Below are 13,370 nucleotides of genomic sequence, written 5' to 3' on the forward strand. Positions count from 1 at the left end.
AAAAAGAGGATTCAGATGTTAAACACGTTAGTTTTTCCTCCGTTTGAGAATTTGCTTTTCCATACAACCACCGAAAACTTTTTTTTTAATAAAATCAAGTGTTAAACATCATAATCTCATTTGTAGTAATGAGAATTTACTAATATACTGAAGTGAAGAAAGTTCACAAAACTGTATTCATAATGCATTAACTCTAAACTCTGAAAAACATTTCAATTAGTTGTTTAAAATGTGAAATGAGGACACTACTTTTTCCACATTCAAGTAGCACATGTGCATTACCAGCTCTTCAGCCAAGCTGAAAATCGCTATTTCATTGGCAATAATTTCCAAAGTCCTAGAGTAACTAGGGAAGGGGAATGTGAGATACCACATGTGCAAAGCAATTCTTTCTAGGAGGACAAGAATATAAAAACAGAAAAGGTTTGTAGCAGAAAAAGAAAATACAGATTATACTTGGAAATCACTGAGGTATCCTGTTAAATTAAATACTCAATCAGTAGCACTCTGCTACAGGGAAGCATTCATTCTAAACACCAGATTCAGACTGCAATTGCCTTTTGAAGGCTCAGGAGAGAAGTGACAGGTACAAGCTGAAATTCAAGGCATCTGAGTTGCTTTAACTTATTTTCGCAGTTACTGGAATTTACACTGTAATAAAGAACAGCAGCATGAATAACTATAGAAATTAATCATTTGTACGCAAAATAGCAACCAAAAAAAACCCAAGTAGAAAACAAAAACATGCTGAGTGTGTCTTCTCACTTCATGCATACTTAGCTGTGTGTGCAAAGATAACAAGGCATGCATCAATGTTAGATTTGTTACAACTGGATGCAGTTGTGTCTAACACAGGAACAATATCTGATACTGTAAAAATAATCTCAAATTTTAAAAAAAGCTATAGCAAGACATCTATGCTCACTTTTCTCTCTCATTATAGAGCTATAAACTAACACATGCTTGACAAAATAATGCATCTTCCTACAAACATTTTTTTTAAGTATGCAGAATGACATATATTTCTTTTTCAGTATTACTGAAATCAAATAATTAATTTCAATTCTTACTAAGATGCAATTTGTACATGCCATTTTCTGCATAAAAATTTAATGTTTACCACACTACAGAAAATAATGACTCAGTCATTATATTTTGCATGTTGAATAGCTACTTCCAGCATCTTGTAATACATAAAACAGCATTATATTAGTTTTTCTCACTCATCAAATCAAGCATACCTTGACTGTCAATGCCTCCTCTCCTTTTGGTTGAAAATGCCATCAGGAGTTCCTTAATATAAGGAGCAGGTCCCTAATTTCTTCAAATTTTGTAAAATAGGCTGAGGAATGTATTTGAAAACTCCTTTTGTAGGTAAGAATATCATATATACAAGGACTTTATGCCTTGATGGAGTGACTAAGGGCTTGGCTGTGCAGCCCTCCCCTCCCACAAGTGAACTTGATTCAGAGGGTCACTTACATACTGCCTACCACTATGACAGATCAAATGCCTGAACCAACTCAACGCTGCAAACACAAAGATTCCAGGTATCTCACTTGCAGATTCACGTTCTGTAGTGTACCTGGAGGTAGACAAGGTACACTACAGAACATGAATCTGCAGGTGATTCAGAGTTATCTAACATGTAAAACGTCAAGCATGAAATCAGACTGACCAAAATCTTATCTAGGGGACAGGAATGAATCACAGCCTTCTTCAACATCTGACAACAACAAAAACGCAACCAAGGGAAGGATAAATAAGCACGAATTTAAAAAAAAGAAAAAAAAAAGTTAAACTTTGTTTAATATACAGAAATAAAGATGGATATCAACAGAAATAAAGATGGATCTCAATACCACATTACAGTTACTTTAGTAACTTTAGAATGCTCAGCACACTATTAGGTTTGGCTTCTTAGGTTTCCCAGGTCTTGGCTACTTGAATGATTTTTAAAGTATTTCACCATCATGAGCTGTATTCTTTTTTTAACACTTGAAGAGTGAATTGAGAGTTATTCCCACAACTCACACTTCAAATAAGAAAGAATCCAGGAAGCAGAACTAAGCAACATCTTCCAATCGTCTACTGAATTTTCAAATTGAGCTGTCTCTCAAATCCAAGATAACTTGAAAGCTTGTCCACTCTATAAACTATTAGGCCAACGTTTACCATTTCCTTGATAGAATCACTAAAGAACCAGTCCTAATTTTAGTTTTTTGCAAATGCTACCTGTTGAATTTCGCAAGAAGGCAGGCAGAGAGAGAAGAAAAGGATAGAGAATGATCTGGTGTGCTTTTCCTACTGCATGTTCTAAAATCATGATTGAAACATTAATAAATACTATCTTACATAAAACCCACTCTGAAACACATATGGAAGTTACTGACAGGACAGTTGAACACAGAGACCACCTAGCCCAAGCCCTCAGCTCAAAGCAGGGTCAACGATGGCTGGCTGCTGTGACCCTTGCTCAGTCACATCCTGAGCATCTCCAAGGTATGAAGTCTCCCATATCTTTCAGGTAACTTTTTCCAGTGCTCCATCACCCTCAAAGTAAAAGCCATACACCAGCTATTGCACATCTTTGGACTGAGATCTCATGATACAGCCACTAAAATCACAACTGCACAAGATCTGCCTGGGATGGAGTTAATTTTCTTCATAGCGGACCATGCAGTGCTGCATTTTAGATGTTTGATTGAAACACCTTGTGGACAGCACATCAATGTTTTGACTACTGCTGAGCCATACCTGCAGTGGATGGGGTGGGCAAGAAGCTGGGAGTGGACACAGCCGGACAGCTGGCCTGAATCAGCCAAAGGGATATTCCCCTCCACAGAATGTCAAGCTCAGCAATTTAAGCTCAAGAAAAGGAGGAGGAGAATGTGAAGAAGCCTATGGAGGGCTGGCCCCTGCCAGCAGCTGAACATCCTGCAGTGCTTGCTCATTCCTTGCCCTCAGGACAGGGAAGAAAACAGGAAAAGCAAATGTGACAAAACCTGTGTGTCAAGATAAAGACAGTTTAGTAAGCGAAGGGTGGGGAAGGACACGAGTGATTGAAAAGCAATCATTCACCACCTCTCGCAAGCAGACTGGTGCCCAAACAGTCTGAGCAACACCCACCTTGGAAGATGAAACATCCCCTCCATTTTTTACTGCTGAGCACTATCTCTTTGGTCAATTAGTTTCTCTGGAAAACAGAGAAAGCCTCAACATTGTGCAAGCTCTGCTTACCAAGAACCATAACACTGGTGTGTTACCAACAGTTTTAGCCACAAATCTGAATCATGGCATGTGCTAGCTGCTGTAAAGAAAATTAACTTCACCCCATCCAGAATCAGTACAAGCAACTAGAAATGGCTTTGCCAACTTTTCCATAAAATTGTAAAAGATCATTAATGGAGTAATTTGTTATCTGTGGAATAAATACAGAAAGATCAGAGAAGCTAAACGCTTTACTAAATTCCATGGGAAAATACTGCTTCGTTACATAGTCAAAATAATTCCTCCAATACATATGCAACATAGGTGCTGTACATTCAGACCTTCAGGTGGGCAGCCCTGCAGAGCTGATACAGGAGAATGAAATAATGAAAGCAGACCTCTGTATGACAGACTGCAAACACAGCCTGATGGTCACACAGAAATTTTAACATAGATTTACACAGAGATTTACATAGACAGTGGTGGGATTATATGCAAAAGGCACAGGTTGGTGGAAAAGTAAGTCTTGCTAGACAGCACAGAATATGAGAGCCTGAGATACACCCAGGACCTCTTTCCCCACGGTCATCCAGAATAATTCTGGGATACAAGCAGATATACCGTTGCTTATATAGGTTATCATGATTCCAGTCCCACCTGGATATTCCAAATACCCAAGAAATAAAACAAGCTTCTTTCATTTTGTGTTTCCTTCCTATTCTTCAGCTTCCTACTTTTGCATGGAAAATCTTGGTCTACAATTTATTAAGACCAATACCCTGGAAAATAAAGAGCAGATTGCTTTCATTTTACCTTTTGCCCCAATTACAATCACAAAAACTGTAGGATAATGTTGAAAATGCTCTACTACCAAGGATGATTTAGTCTAATAATAGTATCAGATTGCAAAGGAGATACTTTGAGAGCATTTATGGAAGCAGCTTAACATAAAAAAAAGCTTATAGTTAATGGAAACTGTTAAACAGATGCCTTTAAACAAGCAGCAGCACTTCTTAAATGCAAATTTTTCACCTGGAAGGCAAACACTACATTTTTAGATAAGCAACAAAATCCTATCTCTTATGAGCACCAAGAAATGCTTCTAGCTTCATTAGCCTGCATAAATTCACGCTTTGTATGTCTCTGTTCTGGATTCAATGCTGTATTTGTTGGTTTTCAGCCACCACTTCCATTTATTCCATACAACAAAACCACATTAGTCATCACACATTTAAAGAGTTCTTTCTTACCCTGCCCCTATTAAATGAACTAATACAACAACTGAAAAGTCTACAAAGTGATTTGCTCTTTTTCTGCTGCTAATTTATTAGCCTCTAAAGTAGATCTTACATTACAGAACTTGGACAGTTAGCATTTACATTTTGATGCCATATTATCTTGCAATTCATTATCTTGCATACTTCATTATGTGTTTGAGTTTCCAGGAAGTTTACCAAGCTGCAGCATATACTAAGTTGGAATGAATTTGAGCCTAAGAGTATAGTAGTAATTCTCAAAAACACACAACAAAAATGAAGCCTTTTAAAGCTATGCAGATTCTACTGAAGAAGATGTCTGAAAGCTAGGTACCAAAATATTAATGGGAAAAAAAAAAAATCTAAAAGACTTTTCATCATAAGTTAGTGCTATTTAACTTTACAATCTTGTTTTCCATACCATAGAAAGAATCTTCTTCAGATAAATGTAATTTATATACATGCCTCAAGTGAATCCATCATTGTACTCTAAAGTAATAACTTTCTGAGGTATACTATTTAATGCCGCAAAACCATTTGAAACTAATAAGAGTTCCACTGATTTGCTAATTAGTTTGACATCACCTCAGGTGGGGTCTCCTACCTATCAGCCTCCTGATAAGCCACATAGCTAGAGAATGGGCAAAAGAGCATTTACCTTTACGTAAGGCTGACACTGCAGCTAGCTTGGTTTTCAATGAGGATGTCTGGAGGCCAGACTGATTAATGTAGAAGGTATTCAAGCAGCATGGGTGTGGGGTATGCAAAGGTTCATAAGGGTCCAATTGTTTAGCCTCACACCATCGTCCATTTGAAGTCATATGAAAAAGTCCACTGAACTTCTTAGTTAGGAGACCTCGACATTTCCTCAGACACACCAGCTGCTGGATCTCTACCCACTCAGAAGCCAAGCTGGAAGTGAGAGAAATTCTCTATTGGGATGAAGAATGCCCTGGTTCTAGGTGAGCAAGTCTGGAAAAGTGCTGATTTTGTGAGGCAAGGCAATGGCCTCTGTTAAAAGACGAAGGCGACTTTTCACCACTGAGAAGTCTTGCATCTGCAACTCCTCTAAAAAGAAGATCAAGGATTGATCTGTACTGATAGTTTCTCCCACAAAAGGGGAAACATATCTCTCGTTATTTCTTTTTCTTTTTGTACAAATTTCTGTATTTTTGTACCAATGGCAAAACAAATGTATCCCAAGTTTGCTCACTCTAAACAAAGTGATCTGTACTTCTGACCCAAGTACAACACATATTACAATGCAATTTAATGACTTTTCCCAACAATGATGGTATTTTTTTCCTTTTCTTGTAAATACCCATTTTTATTATTTGAAAACCTTACCGAATGTCTCAAAGATGTCAATTTTATTTTCCCTTTTCAAATAATCAATACAAACAGTAGTTTCCAAGACAACACAGCACTCTCTTACAGATCCACAATTAATGGATTCACATGATCCATACAATCCACAGTTTATAGCATGAAGAAAATGGTTTGCAGAAGAAAGAAAAATACTCCAAAATAAACAAACTATAATCAGGCTTTCGCAAGCTTCAAGAACTTGCTCAATAAGTAACTGCCAAGCAAGTTAGAGAAAATGGGTAGTATACTATTAAGAAAACTACAGTCTTCAAATCATAGCAGGAAATAATTATCAGGAGCAAGTTATACAAATTCTTTATGCAAGTACACAAAATACGCACAATTCCTTTCACTATTAAAACTTACCTATTGTAGTATCTGCCTCCCATCATAAACTGATTGTTTGACGTTGGGCATATTTTAAAACGCTGAATATTTTCACTGGTCCGAAAATAAAGTGAATAATCACCAGGTGTATTATCTGAAGGCCTCACAAGAAAACTGCACACCTGACCAACTGAAAAGACATCATAATAATGTTACTTTTCTCAATGAAGTTACACATGAGCCCTTATCAAATCTATTTCCACATAAATTAGCAAGAATTGCACACTTGAAGAAACACAAAGTCTATAAGTTAAGTCACAACAGTAATGTCAAACTCGATGAACTAGCACTGAGCTGGTGAAATTAATGCAAACTGGTTTATGTGTAGGTGACGGCCTAGCCACATCTTTGCCATCTCTTTACAAAAGCATACAAAAGAAGTTTTACAACATGTTCTCAAAAATTATAACTCCTGTTCTAATATTTAAAGTATGTTGTTTAACAATATGGGTCAGAAATCTTCATGGTTTTATTTAAAGAAATAGATCCTCTATGAAAGGGCTAAAAAGGTCTGTAATATATTTCCTTTAAGTATATAAAAGCATATATTCTCCATAGCATTCTGATGAAGACATTAGTAAGTGAAAGAATCCATTACTACCACAGTATTTCAATCAGAAATACAAGTACCTGTCATCAGCAAATTGTAAGCCTCTTGTTTGGAGATCTTCCCATGGAACCATCTTAACAAAGACGAAGAGAAAAATTAGAAAGCAAGACTACCAGCTCTCTTTTCCTTTTTCAATTTTTTTTTTTTTTTTTTTGGCTGTGGTGACATCCAAGGCTCTGGCACCTATGAATTAATCTTTATTTAAAAAGACCTAATACATATTGATGAGATAATGATTATGCTACTTAATGATTCTGTTCTACCAACAGCATGAAAAAAACTAACAGTAACAGGTATGTAAATAAATTAACTTCATAAAAATGGCCAACACTTGGACTTGACATTCAAAACCAACTGCGTTTAGAGATTAAAATGAACTGTCTAAATAGTAGTTAATTTGACAGGCATTACTTGAAGTCAGTCTCATACAGCAATTCATTTGAACCATAAAATCCAAAGCTCAAACAATGAGGTTAAAGACCATATAGAAAAAATATCTAACCGAATTTTGCCAGAAGCTCTGGAAATAGACCCTAGCTTTGTTAGACTGTTGAATACAAATCCCTTTGATCTCACACCTTATACCTTCCCAGATTCCTGTATCAGAGCAGTGTCCTACAAAGGTTCATCAGCCTCTGCCCAGTTTCAGCCTGACACTTACAACTATACATAACAACTTAATAGCTCATTCTGTCCTTTAGAGGAAAGCTAAAAATATGGCCTTTTTATGTAACAGAAAAGAGCTCTAGATCTAACTTCACTTTCTATACTACCATTAGAAGATAACTTCTGGCTATTGGAATGCTTGAAACAATTATGGTCTCCCTGAGATTCCTCTGAGTGGCACAAATAACTGTGGACAGACAATACCAAAGCTCCAAGCATCTGTTACAAACTAATTTGCAAATAAATAAAAACACCTACATTTGAAAGCATCCCTACTGCCAAATTGACTAGCAGATCACTAGCAAACAGTGCACAAACAACAAATACACCAGTGATTTTCTTTCTCCTAATAAGATAGTGAGAAATGCCTTTTTCAGCCATCAGCCTCTTGAATACCGCGAATTAGGCAAGAGAAAAAGCAGTAGGTGAAAATATGGCAAGGAAATAGAAGGACAGATGAAATAATAAAGCCACTAGAAGTTTTTTGAACCTTCTTTTGCCACTCACAATTACTACTGAAAATAATCTATCAACAGCTTATCAATACATTGTTGATTCTAAATTGTATTCAACATAAAAAAATTAGTATTAATTTTATTTATTCATTTTTTTCTAAATTGTATTCAATATTAAAAAACTAGCGGTAACTATCTCACTATAATTTTTTCAGTGGCACTCTGCTCTCTCCCCAGCATTTAGAGTTGTGCAGATCTCCGTAAAGATTACCTCTAAGGCAAACACTATATTCAACAAATACTCCATTGAGCATATTTTGGCTGAAAGTGATCATACAGGGACTTATCTAGAATCTTAACACTGCAAAACACACTAGCAATAGGCATACCTATTCCGGGACTTTTTAATGTTAATTATCCGTGCATCTTCAGCAGTTAGTAAAGAAAAAAGTCTTGAGATGAAAAAACATAAATGTCTTTGGTTCACCTTCCCAAAAGTTGGGAAATTTCATAGCTGAAGTTTAGAAACAGTTATGATTGCTTTTAATAAAAAAACCAAAATCCTTACATTTTGCCTTCATGTGGATCTTCTTCTCTTCCCTAATGAGAAAATTAACATATTAAGTGCATGATAACAGTACAGCTGAGTCAAAAAAACCAACTTTATAGGTTAAGACCTTATATAGAAAAAAGCCATAAGAAGCCTGAGACATTTTTGAACTAAAGGGCTTATTGCAGTTCTATGAAAAGACATTTTCCTCTTCATTCAGTAAGTGGAAATTCAGCCAAAATATGTTATTTCAGAGGATTGCTTTGTCATGTTTCAAGTCCTTCTTTAGAGGTGGTAACTTTTTAAAATCTCAGCTTTCTTAAGGTTAATTTAACCACTGATGTATCAGTCTACAGTTCAATAGCCTAATATTGCCACGTCAATTTAGCCTTTCACAGCTTAACACAGATCTGTGATTAGCTGCAGATAACACTGCTTTAATACTGCAAAACACAGGTACTGAGCAGGAAAATATTATCAAAAATATCTGACTCCAAAGCAATGCTGTTTTCTCCTTCTGAAGTATATTAAACCACCTGTTCCCCTACAGCAACTGAATTATCTGCAAGTCACGTGGTTAGCTTCCTAAGTCCACACAAGCCCTTCTAGGTATAATTAACTCATCAATAGATTTTAACCCACAATTCATCCTTAAGAAAAAAAGAGAAATACCTATCACAATGCAAAATTCTTCTGGCAAATATTCTGGCAATTAAGCGCGTAGCAGATCCTTCACCAGGACAGTCAAGTTTGGAAACTGCCTAGTGAATTTACTGTATCATTCATTTGTACTTCTCTGCGGACAACACATGAACAGCCTTTTTTGATACTGAATTAGGCTTACAGGTTTGTTATACTATTTTAAGCAGATTCAATTACTAGATTTAGAAAAAACTGGCAATTACCTGTCACTACTTTGGGTTTATTTAAATATTATTTTACCAAAAAATCTCAGTCATTTAAGAAATTTGAACATAAAATTACTTACCACTTCTTCTACCAGGTCTTCCACAATAAGACCTTGCTCATCTGTCCGTAGGTTTGTAACCCACATCCAGCCATCTTCCAATTCGTTATGGACAATAAACATGTCTCCTTTAAGGAAACTGAAGAGGGTTGCAGCAAGATTTAAATCAGACATACAATCACAGTATAAAGTTTAATGAACGCAATGAATTCTTGATTGTAATTTCTGCAAAATATCTGAGAAAATCTGCTTGTGAAAATGCATGAATTAATACCCCCAGCATATGATGTGTATTTTTCCTCGCAGTTAAGCTGTTACTATGTATGAGTTGTTTATATTTTTGATTTATGTTTAGTATCTAATACATACTTCAGTTCCATCAAATTCAAAGTGTGCTGAGGATGCATAAAACAAAAATAACAATATTAAAAGATAGTAATACAGTTCTTTTATCAGGAGCAATCAATTAATAAACACAAGCAAAATAACCAGAGATACCCTTAATAGTCCCTAAGAAAATAATACTCCTTTCATGAAAATTAGTATCATATAATAAAAGTTTGTGGAATATCTTAGAACCCAATACTCTTTATGTTCTCACATATGAAGAAAAGTGCTACTAAGAGAGTACAGAACAGCTACCAAAGAAGCCATGCAATTAGCTACAAGAAAAGCACAAATAAGAAGCATTAACATGTCCCAGCTATGCCACAAACAGAACTGTAACTGTTTTAGCCATGTGGATCTCAAAACCCAAGCACAGAACTTTACATTTTAGCTGCATCCGAAACAAGGGAGAGAAGGTATAATTTTCTACAATTTCTGTCATGATAGCACTGTAATAAAATGCTTCTTCCTCTCAAGCTGGTAGGTACAATAAGGTACTTAACGGTCTCAATCTATCTTTTTGTTTTACACGTAGTCGGAAGCCTTACTTGCAATATGCAACTGAGAGTCCTTTCCCTGTCTTACCACCTTCTAATCTGCTTAGGAAAACAATCTCAAAGACAAATATCCTCCCAGCATCCTTTACAGAGTTTAGATAGGCTTGGACAGTAAGCCTTGGAATAATTTCCATCCCAATAAGGATATAAAGCTCTCATATACCTTTCTTTATATCTTAGGCTAATATTGCCGAAACCAAGCCCATTCCCAATTCAATCGGTGTGTTAAATCAAACCGAGACTGTTTCATTAACAGAAAGTGTGAGAATATGAGAGATAAACCCGCAATTCAGTAATTTTTTAAGAATTACTTAGAATTATGGGAGATTACACACTTAAAATCATCTTTTTTTTTTTTTCAATACAGAGTTTCTGCAAAAGGAGGGAAGGATGTGAAGGCAAGGGAAGGGAAAATCATTCTTGCTCCATTTTATGGACACAGAAGAGAACTTAGAAAGAACAGTCACCAAGTTTCTAAGCACAGGTAAGAAAATGAACACTAGAACATCGAACAAGGCAAAGCTTCTTAACATTGCTCCTTTTTTCTTATTTCAAAGAAGGCACTAATTACTCTATTCTTTCATTTACGAGTAGTCAATGCTCACATTCTCTGACCACTTCGTCTAGTGGTCAGAACTCCAATGGCTTGAACTATTTACCTGCTATTAGTTCTGTGGCAGTCTGAACAAAAGCCTCACTCGTTTATTTCACATTGTCACAGGAGGCACTTCTGCACATGATTCTTTCATACACAAATTTACCCTCTTGGAAAAAAATGTAGGGCTTTATAAAGCATACTTCAAAACTAGAACATTAATAATTTTACTTCAATAAACCTAATGTAATTTCCTGACAATTAATACAAACAAACGCCTTGAAAGTGTTATTGCTATTTCCAACAGGAAAAAGCTACCATCCTTTAACCTGCGTTAAGTTTAAGATGCAACTGGACAGTATTTGTATATGAACACATACTTAAATGATTAGTATTTATAAATACTCCTGAGAATTTCACAACTGCTACTGTCATTAAAACATACCTTATTTCATCAGTTTCTGGCACTTTGGTGTAAGGTAAAATTGCTCGAACTCTCCTTCTGTCCTCCACAGGCTACAATTTAAGAGAAGACGTCAAATGCAATACTTTTCCCTCTTTCTAGTGTAAAATCCTTCTCCCCAGTGTTACACTATTCTGAGTCAAAAGACCACTTCTGTCACTTATACCCCCCTTGCCCATTTTAAATATTCAAAGCTCAAAACCCCTGAGAGCTAGAAAAGTAGAATTCATACAGTTAGCTACAAGAGCTCTCATTTTGTTTTGCCTTCTAGCATGATAGATAATGTATGCTTATCATCTTCAAAATAAACTACTAGTATGATAATTTCCATAAAAGTATACTTTCAAACTTTCTTCCACTTAAAGAACGGAAATTTCCATAAGTTTAACATTCAGAAAAATGTTTGTTTAGATTCTGTTTGGCAGGGGGGCATTATGCAGCATTTTGCTTTATTTTAATTACTTTTATTGTTTCAAGGATGGGCATGCGGAAGAAGCCCCATTTTCAGAAACTCTGGTTACTTTCAGGATGTGTACTTCAAAATCCTGTCACATAGGAAAAATATCACAAAAGAGTAGAGGTTACATTACACAGTGTTCTTTACTGACCAAGAACTGCACATTTTCTTGTTTACCTCTGTTTACTCCCAAAGCTATTACTATATTTGGAGATAAATGCAACACCTGACACCTAGCTCTCTCATTACACATTTTCATTAAATAGCAGTTTGGAGGTTTTTAATCATTACTTTGTACCAGTAAGAATGCATACTTATATTCCTTATACTTCAACATATGCTGAGCCTATGTAGAACTACAGTAAACTTTCTACTGCAATTTAAAAAAAAAAAAAAAAAAAAAAAAAAAGAAGTGAATGATGAATGGTGATTGGTGATTAAAGTTACTAACAAAGAAGTAAACGACACTTAGAAATCTGACTATAGAAGTTCTGGTACTTGCCTCTGGAGGTGCTACTGGAAATAGAAGCTTTTCCCCTTTCAGCAAACAGGACACATGACTGTAATAACCGATTAGGTCTGAAAGTGAAGCAAAACGACGTCCACCAATGTAATAGTCTCCACACATGGCAATAATCCTGTTAACAAAAAAAACCAGCTTGACATAAGACAACACTTCACTACATTGCAAGGCACATACCTTTCAGAATAGGCCTATATAAATTCAGCAAAGTATTAAAATATTATAACAGCAAGTAATGGCACATGATTATACAGTGCAGGAAAAAATCACCTTCAAAAATTGGTGACTTTCTTCCAGGTAGTTTAGCACCCATATTACAAGTTAAGAAATTAACACTGTAATTTCTCCTATACCCAATTGCTAGTGGGGGGGGAAAAAAAAAAAGCTTACAAAACCATTTCAGTAGTTTAAGACAACACTGAATTCTTATAAAACCATTCATTTTATTCTTTAAGGGTTGTATTTTTCTGAAAAATACAGGGACTTGTTAATGCACTGTCATAACAAAAACATGAAGTACTAAGTCTGTTCACATTGCTAGTCAACACAAATTCTAAAAGCAGTCAGGAATTATCTATTTCGGTAAAAAAGTTAACGGTTTTTAAAACATTCGTGTTACACTCCAGAGTAATTCGTAAAAGTGAAGTACTTAATCTGAAACAAGTTTAATATCTTTGACGAGACAGCCCAAAGAAATGATCACATTATGTAAACTGATGGCATCAAGCAGTCCTAAATTTTTCCAGAACACAGAGATCAGACAGGAGTCCATTCTTACAAAAATATAAGAAATTAAGAAACAAATTAGTACCAAGCTAAGCCAATTTTGGAGTTAGGAAAAAGAAAAAAAAAAATCTAAAAAAATCTAAAAGCTGATGTTAATTGTTTCACAAGTTTCCAGAAGAGACATTAATTATCT

At 35.5% G+C, this 13,370-nt stretch overlaps 1 protein-coding gene across 2 annotated transcripts in view; it reads right to left on the minus strand.

The window, feature by feature from the left end:
- RASA1 (RAS p21 protein activator 1) overlaps positions 1–13,370 on the minus strand; it is a 56,226-nt gene that overhangs the window by 25,336 nt on the left and 17,520 nt on the right. For both annotated transcript variants that reach the window (XM_030469912.1, XM_030469913.2), the window contains 6 exons: positions 12,431–12,566; positions 11,454–11,524; positions 9,491–9,608; positions 8,521–8,552; positions 6,852–6,904; positions 6,201–6,351 (listed from right to left, as the gene is read on the minus strand). In XM_030469912.1, the coding sequence (XP_030325772.1) occupies positions 6,201–6,351; positions 6,852–6,904; positions 8,521–8,552; positions 9,491–9,608; positions 11,454–11,524; positions 12,431–12,566 (561 nt within the window). The remainder of the gene's footprint in view (positions 1–6,200; positions 6,352–6,851; positions 6,905–8,520; positions 8,553–9,490; positions 9,609–11,453; positions 11,525–12,430; positions 12,567–13,370) is intronic.

The sequence above is a fragment of the Strigops habroptila genome, chromosome Z (assembly GCF_004027225.2).
Source record: "Strigops habroptila isolate Jane chromosome Z, bStrHab1.2.pri, whole genome shotgun sequence".
Classification (NCBI taxonomy): domain Eukaryota; kingdom Metazoa; phylum Chordata; class Aves; order Psittaciformes; family Psittacidae; genus Strigops; species Strigops habroptila.